The 13,606-nt window shown below is 45.2% G+C and overlaps 1 protein-coding gene across 1 annotated transcript; it reads left to right on the top strand.

Moving 5' to 3' along the window:
• Positions 1–3,163: 3,163 nt before the first annotated feature.
• On the top strand, positions 3,164–6,784 carry LOC135377375 (hexosaminidase D-like). Its single transcript, XM_064609737.1, has one exon. The coding sequence runs from the start codon at positions 3,511–3,513 to the stop codon at positions 5,131–5,133; it is 1,623 nt and encodes a 540-aa protein (XP_064465807.1). The 5' UTR covers positions 3,164–3,510; the 3' UTR covers positions 5,134–6,784.
• The last annotated feature ends 6,822 nt before the right edge of the window (positions 6,785–13,606 follow it).

Raw genomic sequence — 13,606 nt, 5'->3', positions numbered from 1 at the left:
TTTCCACGAGCCTTTCCTCCTTTCCCTCTATTCCTCCTCCTCTCCTTCAGCCGGTATTTTTCACTACGAAAGGTGGCAACCCTAGCTGTGCCACTGTACGATTTCAGGAAAAAAGATCCAAAGGGAAAAAAGATCCATAGGGAAAGAAGATCCACTAGTGGATCTTCTTTCCCTATGGATCTTTTTGCTGTATGGATCTTCTTTCTCGTTTGGATCTTCTTTCCCTATATGGATCTTTTTTCCCTCTGTCACGTGACCACGTTGGATCTTTTTTCCCGATGGATCTTTCTTCCACAAGCGGGAACAGAGGGGTTGCAAGGTCAGTGGTCATAATAGGGACAGAACGCCAGTGTTTCTCTCCCCGTTCGTCCTCAAGACTCTGTTCATAGTCGGTGAAGTCAACAGTCGGCGGTCATGATCACGGGGGGTTCTACCCGATCCGACCTCAGAAGTTCGGTCATAGTCGCGAGTTGTCATAATAACGAGGGAGAAATACATGGTGCTTGTATGGGGAGGAAACGGTGGTCACAAAGTGAGGATGTCATATTAACGAGTGTAGACTATATTAGTTGCGCTTAGATTCATACTGTTCCGAAATATTGTGTGGATTTACTTTCATCCAAATTTTATTTCGTGTTTTATTACCGTGTGTCGCGCTTGTGCACGCGTGTCCTGGCTGGGCGCCAAGAGCCAGTGCGCGGCACATGTGTCAGCAGCAGCAGTGCTACGTGCATCGAGGCTGAGGGGGAACGTACACTGTACAGATACTATGGTGAGCTATACAGATACTCTATAGAAGGAAGAAGAAGAAGATATTCTGGGACGGACGCCAATCTCCCTTGGTGGATAACGGCCAGTATCTGAATACGGCCAGTGTCTGAGGTGGAAGAACAGGAGGAAGACACACTGTCACTTTTAGTTAGTCTCACAGACGTAACTAAGCCCTTTTGTCCTGACCAACCTGGCTCAGCTCACGGCCATCTTTTGATTGGTAGAAGAAGAAGTTAGTCTCATCCCTTCATCTTCACTTGGACCGACTCGTTGACCCGTGGACTTTGGTTGTGTGCCACACCAGGTAGTAGAAGAAGACGACGACGACGACGCACCGTAAACTCTTCCGATCCACCAGCCGTTTTCCATGCAGTCGTATCGTTCATCTCGCCATCTCATTGTTTTTAATCTTATCCCTTCGTCGCCTCTTTCATCCACCCATGGATCCGTGGCCTATTGCATCTGGCTGTGTGCCCCACGAAGTTGAAGTAGAATAACGCGAGAGCCATCTTGAACCAGACCGGCTGCGAACATCGCGGACAGCACTTCAGACTTTCTTGACCACTTGCACGTCGGCACATTTTCAAGGCCTCCTCCCGGCTATGGACCGCTACCGTATCAAGTCTTGCAGCATCTTCGCAATTCTTCCTGACGGCAACGTTCGTTAATCACAGTTCGTCTAAGGGAAGGGTATAACGGGCGTATTTTCGTTACCGGTTCTATTGCAGGGATGGGCAGTATTGAAATACACTGTAATTAAAATGCTATTTAAAATATAAATACATGTATTTATATTTTGTATTTAAATACAGACTCGAAAAATTTATTTATAATTATATTTAAATACAAATTTTTGGGTATTTATTCTTGTAATTACTTTATAAATACTATTAAATACAGAATATACTGACTCATATCTTAAAGTTGCCCTGCATTTGACCTTTCGGGAAGAAGGGCGAGTTTGGGGCGCAATTATGCCGGGTTTGCGCTAGCCTGCGCATGCGACAAACCATTTTAGATGGCGAGTTTTTCACTGTTGTTGCGGACAACGGTAGTGACTACCCGATTACATTGTTCTACGAAGCATCTTCGTCAAATTTAATACAAGCATTTGTTCGTCGGCACCTGTGGAGATGCTGTTCTCCTTTGCGAATCTGATTGTACGGCCGAACAGAAGATGCCTAAAAGAAGCAGTCTTCGAGAAATTTCTAATATTAAAATCGCCACGATAATCTAACAAATAAATGCTATTCTTTCTTGCTGATTTGTCCTTATGATCATAATTATTTCTATAATTCCAGATGACATCTTCCTCACAGTATTTATGGTAGTAGTTACGGTATTTAAATACAGTATTTATATTTTGTATTTAAATACTCATGTTGAAAACTATTTATGAAGAGTATTTAAATACCCCTGTCAACAAAGTATTTTGTATTTATATTTAAATACTCAAAAAATGTATTTATGCCCATCCCTGTTCTATTGCCCATCTGTTAGTGCAGCATTTTCGTTTCCGTTATCCATTTGTGATTACCAGCCTTCCAATATCCCGTTACTGTTTCCGGTAATGGAACGGAGCTGTAATTCCATGATAGGCAGCTGGCCTGCATTTACGCCATTCTGTCAGAGAGCTGTAAGTCTTGCAACTCAAGATGGCGTAACCAGACCTCTTTCCAATGCCGCATCCATAAGCGGACGCGCCCCCACCACTGTAAATCCGGCACTGCTACTATATAGCTTGGTGAAATGAGGGGGGGGGGGGGATCCTAGCTTGCGTCTGCTTGCTAAGTTGCTATGTCGTGGAGTTTGTTGTGTACAGGTCTCACATGTGTTGGCATCATATCAGCCTTGCGGACTGGGACGAGTAAGCGACGGATACACCCTCGAGATCTGCTTTCCATGCTCTCGTGTAGTTGTCACCAAAATACAAAAAATGAAATGAAAAGTCACTCGTATTGTTTCGCTTCCCGTAATGGAGGACCGTGGCATGCATTTCCGTTTTCGTTGCCATCTCCAATTTCCGTACACCATTTCTGTTTCCGTTATCATTGCAGTTTCCTTTCCGAGGACTCGTCCTCCAGTTCACCACTGACACAGGTGATCCGGTGATCACGTGGTTCATCCGTGTCAAAAGCGAAACTATGGTAGCTACCATAGCGAAACTGCAGCTGCACCGACTGACTGCCGCTACCGCCGCCAGCGCCGCCAGCAATAGTGGTGGCAGGCAGCGCTCATGAATTGTTTCTATCGACCAAAAATGATTGAATTTGGGTGGGCAGGAAGCGGTCGCAACTATTTGCTTTTTTGCTGTTTTGTCATGTTAGGGTCTTAGGTTAGGACGCGTTGGAATAGCTGTCATAATCATCATCATCAGTTTGATAGGCTTCTTCTTTTTTTCGCCTCTGAGGCGCGCTTCCGGAGAAGATGTGACCCGAGAGATGAGGTCAGAGATCACGTTGAACAACTGGTATAATGAGTTCCAGCGGCTGCGGTATTTCTGCCACGTATCCGAGCAACTTTCATTATGTAGGTACTTGACTCTCGGCAACTCTTCGATGAAACATGCGCAGCGATGCGAGACCAAGTTTTATGACAACTCGAGAAGTGATGTGTGACAGCCGCAACAGATATACGCAGTCATCATTTTAATCCGGGTGCGTTCAACATCGCAGCATTGGAAAGACAGCGAGGAATACTGGAGCCTGATGCTTGCAAAGCTCAGGAGAAAGCACAAGGATGGCCTCGTTCAGATTCCGATTGTTCATCCTTCTGTTGCTTACCGGAGCCATTGGCGTCGCCTTGCTTTACCACCTGAGCAGCGGTGGGGTAGGGAGTGCAGTCACAACACATGCACCCGGGGATGCAGAAACCACAGTGACAACTTTGAGAGCAGAACGCGCCGAGAGCCTGCGCACAAGTCCGGTGCCGCTCAAACACCGCCTCGTTCATCTCGATTTAAAAGGAGCGCCTCCTAAAGTGGATTTCTACGGAAAACTTTTCCCGTTCTTACATCAACTGAATGCTACAGGTATCTTGATAGAATATGAAGATATGTTCCCGTACTGGGGCCCACTCCAGCCTCTCGCAGCGGGCAACGCTTACAGCCGTCAAGACATATCGCAGATTAGGACGTTTGCGCGGGAATCAAACCTCATGATTGTGCCCCTCGTTCAGACGTTCGGTCACCTCGAGTTTGCGCTCAAACTCTCCGAATTCTCGTCGTTGCGCGAGGTGCAGCACAGTCCACAGGCGCTCTGTCCGTCGCGCAACGAAAGCCTCGCTCTCGTCACAACGATGGTGGAACAAGTTCTAGCGCTGCATCCGCACATTAAGTATCTTCACATTGGGTGCGACGAAGTGTACGACCTGGGAGAGTGCCCGCTGTGCCGAGTGCAAGATCGCGACAAACTGTTCCTGTCGCACGTGAGGCACGTGGCGGGTCACGTGCGTGCAGCGGGCGTCCGCCCCATAATTTGGGACGACATGTTCCGCAGCACAGCCGAAGAGGTCATACAGCAGTCCGGAGTGGCACCCCTCGTCGACGTCATGGTTTGGGAGTATCGCCCGCTGTTGAGTCAGCACCTCGACAGGGCAATTTGGCCGAAATATTCTCGCCTCTTCCAGGGGGTCTGGACCGCGACGGCTTTCAAAGGGGCGCTGAGCCCCCGTCGCCTCCTCCCCGATGCGTTCTACCACCTCAGGAACCAACGTGCCTGGTTGGAAACGCTCCGCAACAACCCGCTGCCGCTCCGCGGCGTCGTGCTCACGGGCTGGCAACGTTACGATCACTTCGCGGCGCTCTGCGAGCTGTTACCCGCGGGTTTGCCTTCGCTAGCGCTGGGACTGACCTACCTGCGGCACGGTCACTTGGAAGGGGAGCCTGCAGTAAAGCTGCAGCACGCATTGGGATGCAGTCGGCCACCCGTAGCTCCGCTCCTCGAGCCGCGGCCCCCTCTGCTCTTTTGCACTTTTCCCGGCTCCAAAGTACACCTCGGGATTCAGCAGCTGGCCACTGTCATTGAGCAGAAGAAAATTATGCTGCGAGACAGCCACTTTGAAGGGTGGTTATCCAGCTACAATCGAATGCACAATTTTTCCAGTCCGTTTCACGTCCTGGAAGCAACGAAGAACTTGAGCGAGATTCTCGTCACGGTGCGACATTTGCAGCACGCGCTCGGGGAGGCGTTGCCCGAGGTCTACGACGGCAACACCGTGTCCGAGTGGATGGACACCACGCTCCTTCCGGAGTTGAAAGAGGTGGAAGCTCTACAGGTTGACGCGGAGCGCCTGCTCGCGCGTTCAACGTGGCCACGACGCCCACTGGCACCGGCCAAGCGAGAGACTACATACATGCCTTGATCTGCGCGTCATGCGTTGATCCTGATGCCGAGTTTTACCCGAAAATCTCAAAGTTTGCGGAAAGGTAATGGTCATCCACGGTGGTAAGCCAAGTGAGGTTTTGAGAGGTAGGCATCCTACCCTAGACAGGTAGGGAATAAGGGGGAAGAGAATTTGCCCTTATTCCCCCTGTCATCCTAGTAAAAAAGGTCTAGCTTAAGAGAACAACAGAAATGCATCAGTGCAACCTTCATGTTCAATTCATTTATAAGTCTGAATCTCCAAAGTAGCATACGACAAATATCCTGTGTTTCGAATGAGTACGCTTTTTAGGATTTTATGGCAAGCACGTTTTGCATTCACACGGTGTTTTATAGCACAAAAGAAAGTATGTGCGAGTCGGAGATTGTGTATGACACAACATTCGATTTCTGCGAGTCATCCTCTGTTCTGTCATTTACAAACGGTCGAACATTTTTTATGGACTTACCCGTAAGGGGCAGGTTTTTATCTCTGGTCGCAGGAGGAGCCACGAATCTGTGACATTTTTGGTGTCTTTTTACTTTCGTATCCAGTTCTGTAATGGAAACGGATTATTGCTCTTTTCTATTTTTGTTTTTTGTTTTAATGCAAATTACGAGATTATGAGTCACGGAGGCTCCACGCATTGTGTTTGTCCCTAGACGGAGCTCGCCTTGGCTCGTTTGCCTCTCTGTCCTCAGCAGCAGCTGGCCTTGTGTGCGAGCGAGTCGAAAAAGGAGTATATGACCTGTCCGTCCCGATTACTTGAAGCTCACCCAATTCGTGAGAGGGCCATGCCAATGTGGTGTAAATGTAGCATTCCTGGCCTGTAATCGGGAAGGTCCAGGTTCAACCCCTGGTGCTGGTACTCATTGGCTTTTTTCATGATTTGTGGATGAGGTTACTGTTTGAGTGATGAGAGGAGCTTTTATAGTATGAATAGTGTTATTGCATTTCACGGGATTGAGCGAGGACACTCCCCTCTGCACCGTGGAATACACCCAGTACTATGCTCACTTCATAGATAACATTGTATACTGTATGCAACATACTGAGGCAGTAATGTGGCAGCAGCATTCAATTTGCAATGTACAGTCGACCCTGAACTTTCAAACCCTTGGCTTAGAAATTCCCTCATTTTATGAATGGTACATTGTAGCGAGAGATATCTTCCTTGTATTTCTCCATTTTATGTGCCCTTCAATTTTTGAATAGTGAATGCATTTTGAGGGGATGAACTTCGAATACCCGAGGATTTTTTACCTACGGGGTCAACAAAACACTGCACATCCGCTCTGGGCAGGGATTTGGGATAAACAAGATATCAACCGATACAGAAGCACCCTTCCGCAGTCATGCAGTCTTGCGCCAAAAATGCTGTGGTGAAATGCCACCGATATGATCTGCATACTAGCACCACGTCAGGGCTACAACACATTACATTCTAGGTAAGGTGGAAGAAAAAATGAATTGCTAGCCAGCCATTAAAGAATTCACTTTCACATTAAAGGGCCACTAAACCAATATTAGAGCAATGTATCAGTTGGAATACGTTCGTTTAACTCCGAAACATCTTTTCCTAAATTACGAAGGTTGAGAACGACGTAGTAGCGCAGTAACTACGAAACGTGTTGCGCGCTATTTCTTTAACTTTCTCCGCCCTCTAAGTTCTCACAACAATAAGGTCTATGTCATTTTGACATTTCGTGCGGGCCACCAGTTCCGTCGTGTTCTCTTTTTTCTTTTTTTCACAGCCACTAGACTACATTCACGGGGAAAGTCCTTCCACAGCGTATTATTTGCACATCTTTTCCAGTTGCCTCCAGTAACAGAAACGAGATTACTTGATAAGCCGCACTTTTTCTTTTAAGTGAAACCCCTGCACAGCCGTGGAGCCACGACAGTGTGACATCAGTATTACAATCCCGAGTTCTCCCCCGCGGCTGACCCTGTTGGAGTCTGGAATTGGTTGATGACTAGGGCCCGGAAATTTAGGCACTAAAAACGATGGAAATAGGCAGGCATTTAGGCCCTCAAAAATACCGAAATGGGCAATAAAATGCAAACATATGCACGTTAATCTGGTGCTATCTTTGGCTTTGTTGTTGTTTCAGAGTGCCCCATCGAGGAAAACTTGCTCGTTTAAAGGCTATGGTACCATAAGAGTTTTGACGTCTTGTGCACGAATGCTGAGGCGGCCTGAACCACGCTGTATCGCATAATACTTTTAGTTCCGCGCCCTGGAAGATCTTGAAAGGCTCAGAGAGGTCACATCTTTTGATCAAATGTACATGAACCCCTTCTAGCAAACCAAGGCACTGAAGGAAACCAAACGCAGAAAAAGAACAAAAAGCGCAAACATGCAGTAATAAAAAGCAAAATGCAGCACTCAGCACGAGCCTGAAAGGTGCACTCGCACTTACGCCTCTAAAAAAAGGCTGTTATGGCGTCTAAAAATGTCAAAAAAAGACTACAATTCAACAAAGCCGATGAAAAGGCACGCAACGCAGAAAAGGTCGCATTTAGGTGTTTATAGGCATTTCTAGGCAAATGCATAAAAATCCGGGCCCTATTCATGACGCAAAACGGCATTCTGGGATGAGTCGGGAGATACAGGTTTCTGATATGTCTGCCCCGTTTGCTATATTCGAGTGACGTTTGCTGACGCGTTAGACTAAGGGGAGAGTTGCGCTGATTTCGCTTTTTAGATCTGCTTTTTAAATAGTCAAAGCGCTTGGGTTACACAAAGTCTTCCACATATTTAAGTAGAGTGAAATGCCTGCTTTTACTCTGTGCAGTTTTTTTTAGACAAAGTACGACCATCCATTTGGTGCCCCTTTCAGTATTGTCAGCGAGCTGCTAGTTGTATTTTCAAAACTGATGTAGTTTCATAAATCTGTCCTTTTATTATAATACTTTCCATCCCTTCCAGGCATTCAAAACCTCGCTTCACGAATTCCTCGAAGGAATGAACGATTTCCGTTAAACTTTGTCCTTTCCTAAATTGGGGGGTTGACTGAATTTCACATTCTTCATACTCTCGTTTATAAGCTATGCAGATGGGTATCGTCTGTTAATTTTTTCAAAATCTCATTACTATTCAGTATGCTCGGTGTTCTTCGGCGAGAGAACGTCTAAACATTGTCCTTCTCCATCCGCCGCGGAGCCAGAGCATATATTACGGCTCCATGTTTTTGCAGTTTTGAAATGGACACTTAAAAAAGTTGTGAGCAAAAATTTCGACCGATCTAGCGCTACAACGGTAGCTCACACTTCACTTGTGGAAAGAACTTGTGTTTGTTAACGCACATCAGTGAAATTTGCATTTGCCAGCGTGAACTCAGTTGGGCGGCCCTTTGTTTTCAGCAATCTGGGGCACCATCGGATGAGGCAATTGAGCCCCAGATATCCAGATCTAAAGAAACCCCGAAACTCTCTCTGTCACCGGCTTGCCAGTTTAGGCCCTCACAGTATCGGCGTCACCTGTCTTTAGGTGATTTGACGAGTGTGCCGTCGAAAATGTACTTTTGAAGTCACCGTAATTGAGGGGCATACGTACCATAACATCACAGCTAGTAAAAAAACCCTCTCTCAAATCTCATTACAATTGTTTCGGTGTCGTGAAAGACAATTTGCCACTCCAACGAGTCCCCCCCCCCCTCTTTGGCACTTGCGCGTCTGGGTCCAGTGCCGTCGGTGGACCGGTAGTTAGTGTGTCCACCTACTTGTTTCAGGTTGGAACCCTGCCAAGGAGTTGAGCAACTTGGTGGCGTGGTTCCGTAGGCCCGTCATTCTCCGAGACTGACCGCTGTGACATAGCTCACGATCATAGTTGCCTCGCGACGTAAAGATTTCAAATTATTAATTGCAAAAGCGTATCTCCTTCCTAACTGAAGACACCACGAGAGCTGGGGTGCTCCTATTTTCCCATTGTGATGCCAGATCAATCAAAAACTAGTCCTAGGCAGATCTGGACAACTTGGGGTAGCCCAACTGAATCCACGGGTTTCATTCTTTCTGGTGAAGATGCACAAGACCAGACAAGTTTTCTGTTTCTGTTCTTGTTACTGATGCTGAAATTCAAATACGTTATCTCTGCTGCGTTATGAAGTCTCCACAGTTCTGATAAGCACTAGATTAAGAAATGAGATGGTGCTTTTCCACACACAGTCATTTGTTGCATCGTCCAAATAGATAAATCTCCAATAATGCTGGTGAGTCAGGAACATGTGGGACTAAGTATTTATTTTTCTGTATATTTGTTGGACTTTGTGTATTTTTAGAGAGAGGAGATATATTGTTATTTTGTGCAGAATGGCTGCCTCGAAGCACAAATGATTGAGCCAGCTGGTACACCTTGAATACCTTGGGCAACCCACACAGCACACAGAGTATATTCCTCTTACTTTGTCTGTGTGCAGTTTACTTGAAGTATGTACGGCCATTTGGTTTCTAACCCGAGTGCGGAGATCCAAAACACTTTCATCGGGTACAAGATATTGAGGATGTAGATATAATTATGAGTACAGTGAAACAGTACCAAACAAAACATTTACTGCAGTTTTTCAGATAAAGTTTAGAACATTGGGGTTGCAGGCTTTCAGCTGGCAGGAACTGTACATATGAGTGCAGGGGAAACACTGCAGAATTATTTCCACAATTTTTCTTTTTGACCATAAGACATTTGCACGAGGTGCACAAATTTCATCCTGAAGTGTTTATTGACGTTTCGCTCACACAGAGTTCAGTGCGTTCCGTTGTCCTGATCTCCAAGTACCATACATTCAGGTTATGCGACACGTTTTTTTATTTTTTTCGAACAAACTTGCAGCAAGCCAAATAGCTCCGTGTCAAACTGCATTTAGCATGCGAAATAGGAAATTTTGGATACTCCCACGAGTTATTATTGGTCGTTGTCTGTCGAACAATACATGCTGAATATGTTATTGTGTTGTTTTGGAAACTTTCTTTACAATATAGAGCAGTTTTGAGCACCGCATTTTATGTTGTGCGAGAGTGTCTAGAGGAGAATTATCCAATTAATATATATACATGTATGTATATAATATATGCTATATTTAGAGTTTTTTTTATATGTTTATATGTTTTTTTAAATTGTGTGAGAGCAGTATTAATGCCTTTTTTGCACGTGGGTTATGCAGCTAGCCCGCAACCTGTGGGAAAGTGCACGTAACTGCTGGACGACTAATTCCCTAAAATTCATTAATTAACTTTTTAATTAGATGTCTTCGGAGAAATGTGAGACAGCAGAATTGGAGGCAGTGGTTATTTGAACCCACCGTCCTTTTTAAAAATCCTGAAACGATTTCGGATGTGAAGCATCAAATTTTGATATGCAAATAAGGTGAAACCAGAACTACGCACTTCTCGATCCGGGGTACTACGTGCCTTTAGGCTGATCTGAGCCGGAAAGCGGTCTGTCTGGCCAATGGAACAGCATTTATTCCCTATTCTTGTCAAAGTAATCTACCACGATTACTTTGTGTCTCTGTCTGTCATTGGTCGTTATGTGAAGAAGGCTTGTGATGACCAATGACAGACGAGACACAAAGTTTTAGAATATGCATGCGAGGTCTGGGACCCTATTACTTCGTCGAATATAAATAAGCTTGAAAAGGCCCAAGGCAGGCAGTACGGTTCATTTATAAGTTATAAGAAGGTGAGTCGGTACGCCTGTATCTGCTATAAATTATAACAGATACAGGCGTACCGACTCACCTTCTTATTTATGTAAATTAGCAGAACTCTGTCCTTTGAATAAACTTAGAAAAATAGAGGCTGAAGTTTTTTTTTTTTTTCTCCTACTCAACGGCCACTTAAAACTCCATCCTGCGTCCTACATAAGTAAAGGCAGTTTCACCTCCTTCCGGGCACAAACATTCGAAATACTTTAATGCCTTTAGATACTCATTTTTCCTGAGGGTAATAAATGAGCGGAATACTCTGCGCGAGGATTGTGTCTCCGCGTTGTCCCTTGCGGAATTTAGTAGATTATTGGATACCTTGTTTTGAAGCGCGAGGGCTTTCCATGTTGTCATATTTTTGAGTACTGCCATAGTGTGACTGTTTGTGTATTTTGTGCCATCTCCTGTAACGGCCTCTGTTCTGAGGCCAACCGTATTTTCAAATAAGTAAATAAGTCATTGAGGTCAATTACTTTTTGGAGAAAATATGGCCCCAGTCAGCTCGATCCGACGCGAACGCCCTTTCGCACGCTCGAGAAGTGTGCGATTTCAGTGTCGGCTCATTTGCATAGCAAAATTTAGTGATTTAATTATATCTCAAAGTATGTGCTGGTTTCAGGATATAATTTAAAAAAAGAGGATGATTTCAATAAGGGCTGGCTCCAAATCTGCTGTCTCGCATTTCCCCCCGAAGACTTGTAATTAATAAGTTTAATGAATATTAGGAAATTAGTTGCCCCAGTAGTTACACTTTCTGACAAGACGTCTGCTTGGCCGCATATAACCAACTTGCCAAAACTATATCTTGGTAACTCTCGTAGCTTTATTGCAAAATTATGTATATATGTAGTATTAAAAGAGGATATATTTTGAAAAATGCCCTCTATATATCACATATATTAGCGCACATTGTTCGTGTTTGCCCAGCTTTGTGAACCACACTGCTGTACGAGAAGGGCCTCGCAAAGCAACGGTTGTAAACCGTCTTTTGGACAGAGCTCGTTGTTGAAACAGATACCTAATGTATTCTGAATTTATTATTGCAAAACAGTGAACCCTCGATTTATGACTCCCCTCGACATATGAACGATTTTTTCAGGAACATCTGTACCATCTGTAAATTCCTATACCATTCATAAATCGAGGGTTGACATTACATAGTGGCAAAATAAAGATGACTCCTTTTTCAGTTGCTGTATGCTTCATTCTGCATTGCTGGTAACTGACTCAGAAATGGGTCTTAAAATATACCTGAACTTTTTTTCTTTTTTTTAGCACCGCAAAGCACCTGTGGCTATGAGGCATGCCTCAGATGTGCAGAGGGCACAGCAGGAAGGAGGAGGGGGGATTTGCGTCCTGGGCCGACTTCTTCAGGGGGAGCTGAACCGTGTCAAAAGGCTGCCAGTAGTGGGGTTCAAACCTGCCAGTCCTCAGCATGGCATTGGCGCTATCACCAACGATCGAATGCTTGTGTTCACTCCGTCATGCTGCCGGTCCTTGATGATTTTGAGCTGAAGGTTTTGGTTACGGGCTATTTTACCGAACGTGCCACGAAAACTTGTCAAAAGATCTACCCACCTGAAAATTATGGGGTCCGCGGAATTTTTCTTAGACGAACTTTTACCGCCGCTTACAAGCACTTCGGTCCATTGTCAGTCGCGATAAACCGAATTTTTTTTTTTAATTGAACACCGCAATTTGTCATGCATAAACCGTTATGGTTGAAACTGTTATGCATAACCCGTAAAGCAACACCACATCGAGAAAGTCGAACCGAAAACGTTATCGGTCCGAGGACTGCTGCTCTGAGGACTAACATAGTTTTTCTAAACCATCATGTGGGCCACTTATTAGAATGTGCGTTTTTCGCCTGAGAACTGAAAGAAAATGTACGAGAGTTGCCGCGGTCCCCAGTCACTTCTGAACGTCGTCTGCCCACGCGGGTGCACTAGCGCGCGCGCAAAAGCAGACGATTTCTGCATCCTATCACGGACTTACCCGCAGGGCGGCGTAGCCGTTCCTATTGTTGCCAACACAGATCGCGGCGTGCTCTGCAATCTTTGTCAATTTAATTCGGTTATTTAATAACTGTGACGTGTTTTGTCGGGTAAATTCTCAGTATTCTATTTTCAACAAAGGGGCAATCGAATGGTACACTTTATGAGAGGGGCAGGGGGTACGAGACCGTCCCCTTAACGCGGAAGACGAGGAATGCACAATGAAATCGGATGTTCTCTTGCTACCATGATCAGAGTAAGCTGCCAGTTAGAATTTCATCTGAGAAGTTGAGAACAGGGGTCGTACCATTATTTGGCACATTGCGTATATTTTAATTGTAAGTGAAAAGCGTACGCCCTGCTTCGCAGCACATCGCAGAGAGCGTACACTAAACGGTGAAGCTCTGCTCACGAACCAACCAATGGCAAAGACCACCACCGTCTGCTCAAAATCAGTAACCACCATCACCTGTGAATTAACAGAGTGAGAAAGAGAGAACTAAGGGGGGAAAATAAACAAGGGAGTAATTGTAGCTTCAACATAGTTCCCTAGATTGCAACTACTCTCCATTTTAGTTCCCTGGCCCTGAAATTTACTAGGGCACCAAATAGTTATTAAACTTCGTAAATGGTTCTCTGAATGCAACAGTCTACGTAAATATGTGCTCTTTTTGAATTTGACGGAACAAGGCTACATAATTACGTTTTCCTTTTCTTTTCTCCCCCCCCCCCCCGCCACACACACACAGACGGTACAAAAATCCAACACTG

Source organism: Ornithodoros turicata, chromosome 1 (genome assembly GCF_037126465.1).
Source record: "Ornithodoros turicata isolate Travis chromosome 1, ASM3712646v1, whole genome shotgun sequence".
Classification (NCBI taxonomy): Eukaryota; Metazoa; Arthropoda; class Arachnida; order Ixodida; family Argasidae; genus Ornithodoros; species Ornithodoros turicata.
Note: the sequence above shows the minus strand (reverse complement) of the source record. Positions and strands in the feature narration are given on the sequence as shown.

What these genes read in the sequence shown, in the direction of transcription:
- LOC135377375 (XM_064609737.1), top strand. Translation starts at nt 3,511, where the DNA reads ATGGCCTCGTTCAGATTCCGATTGTTCATCCTTCTGTTGCTTACCGGA.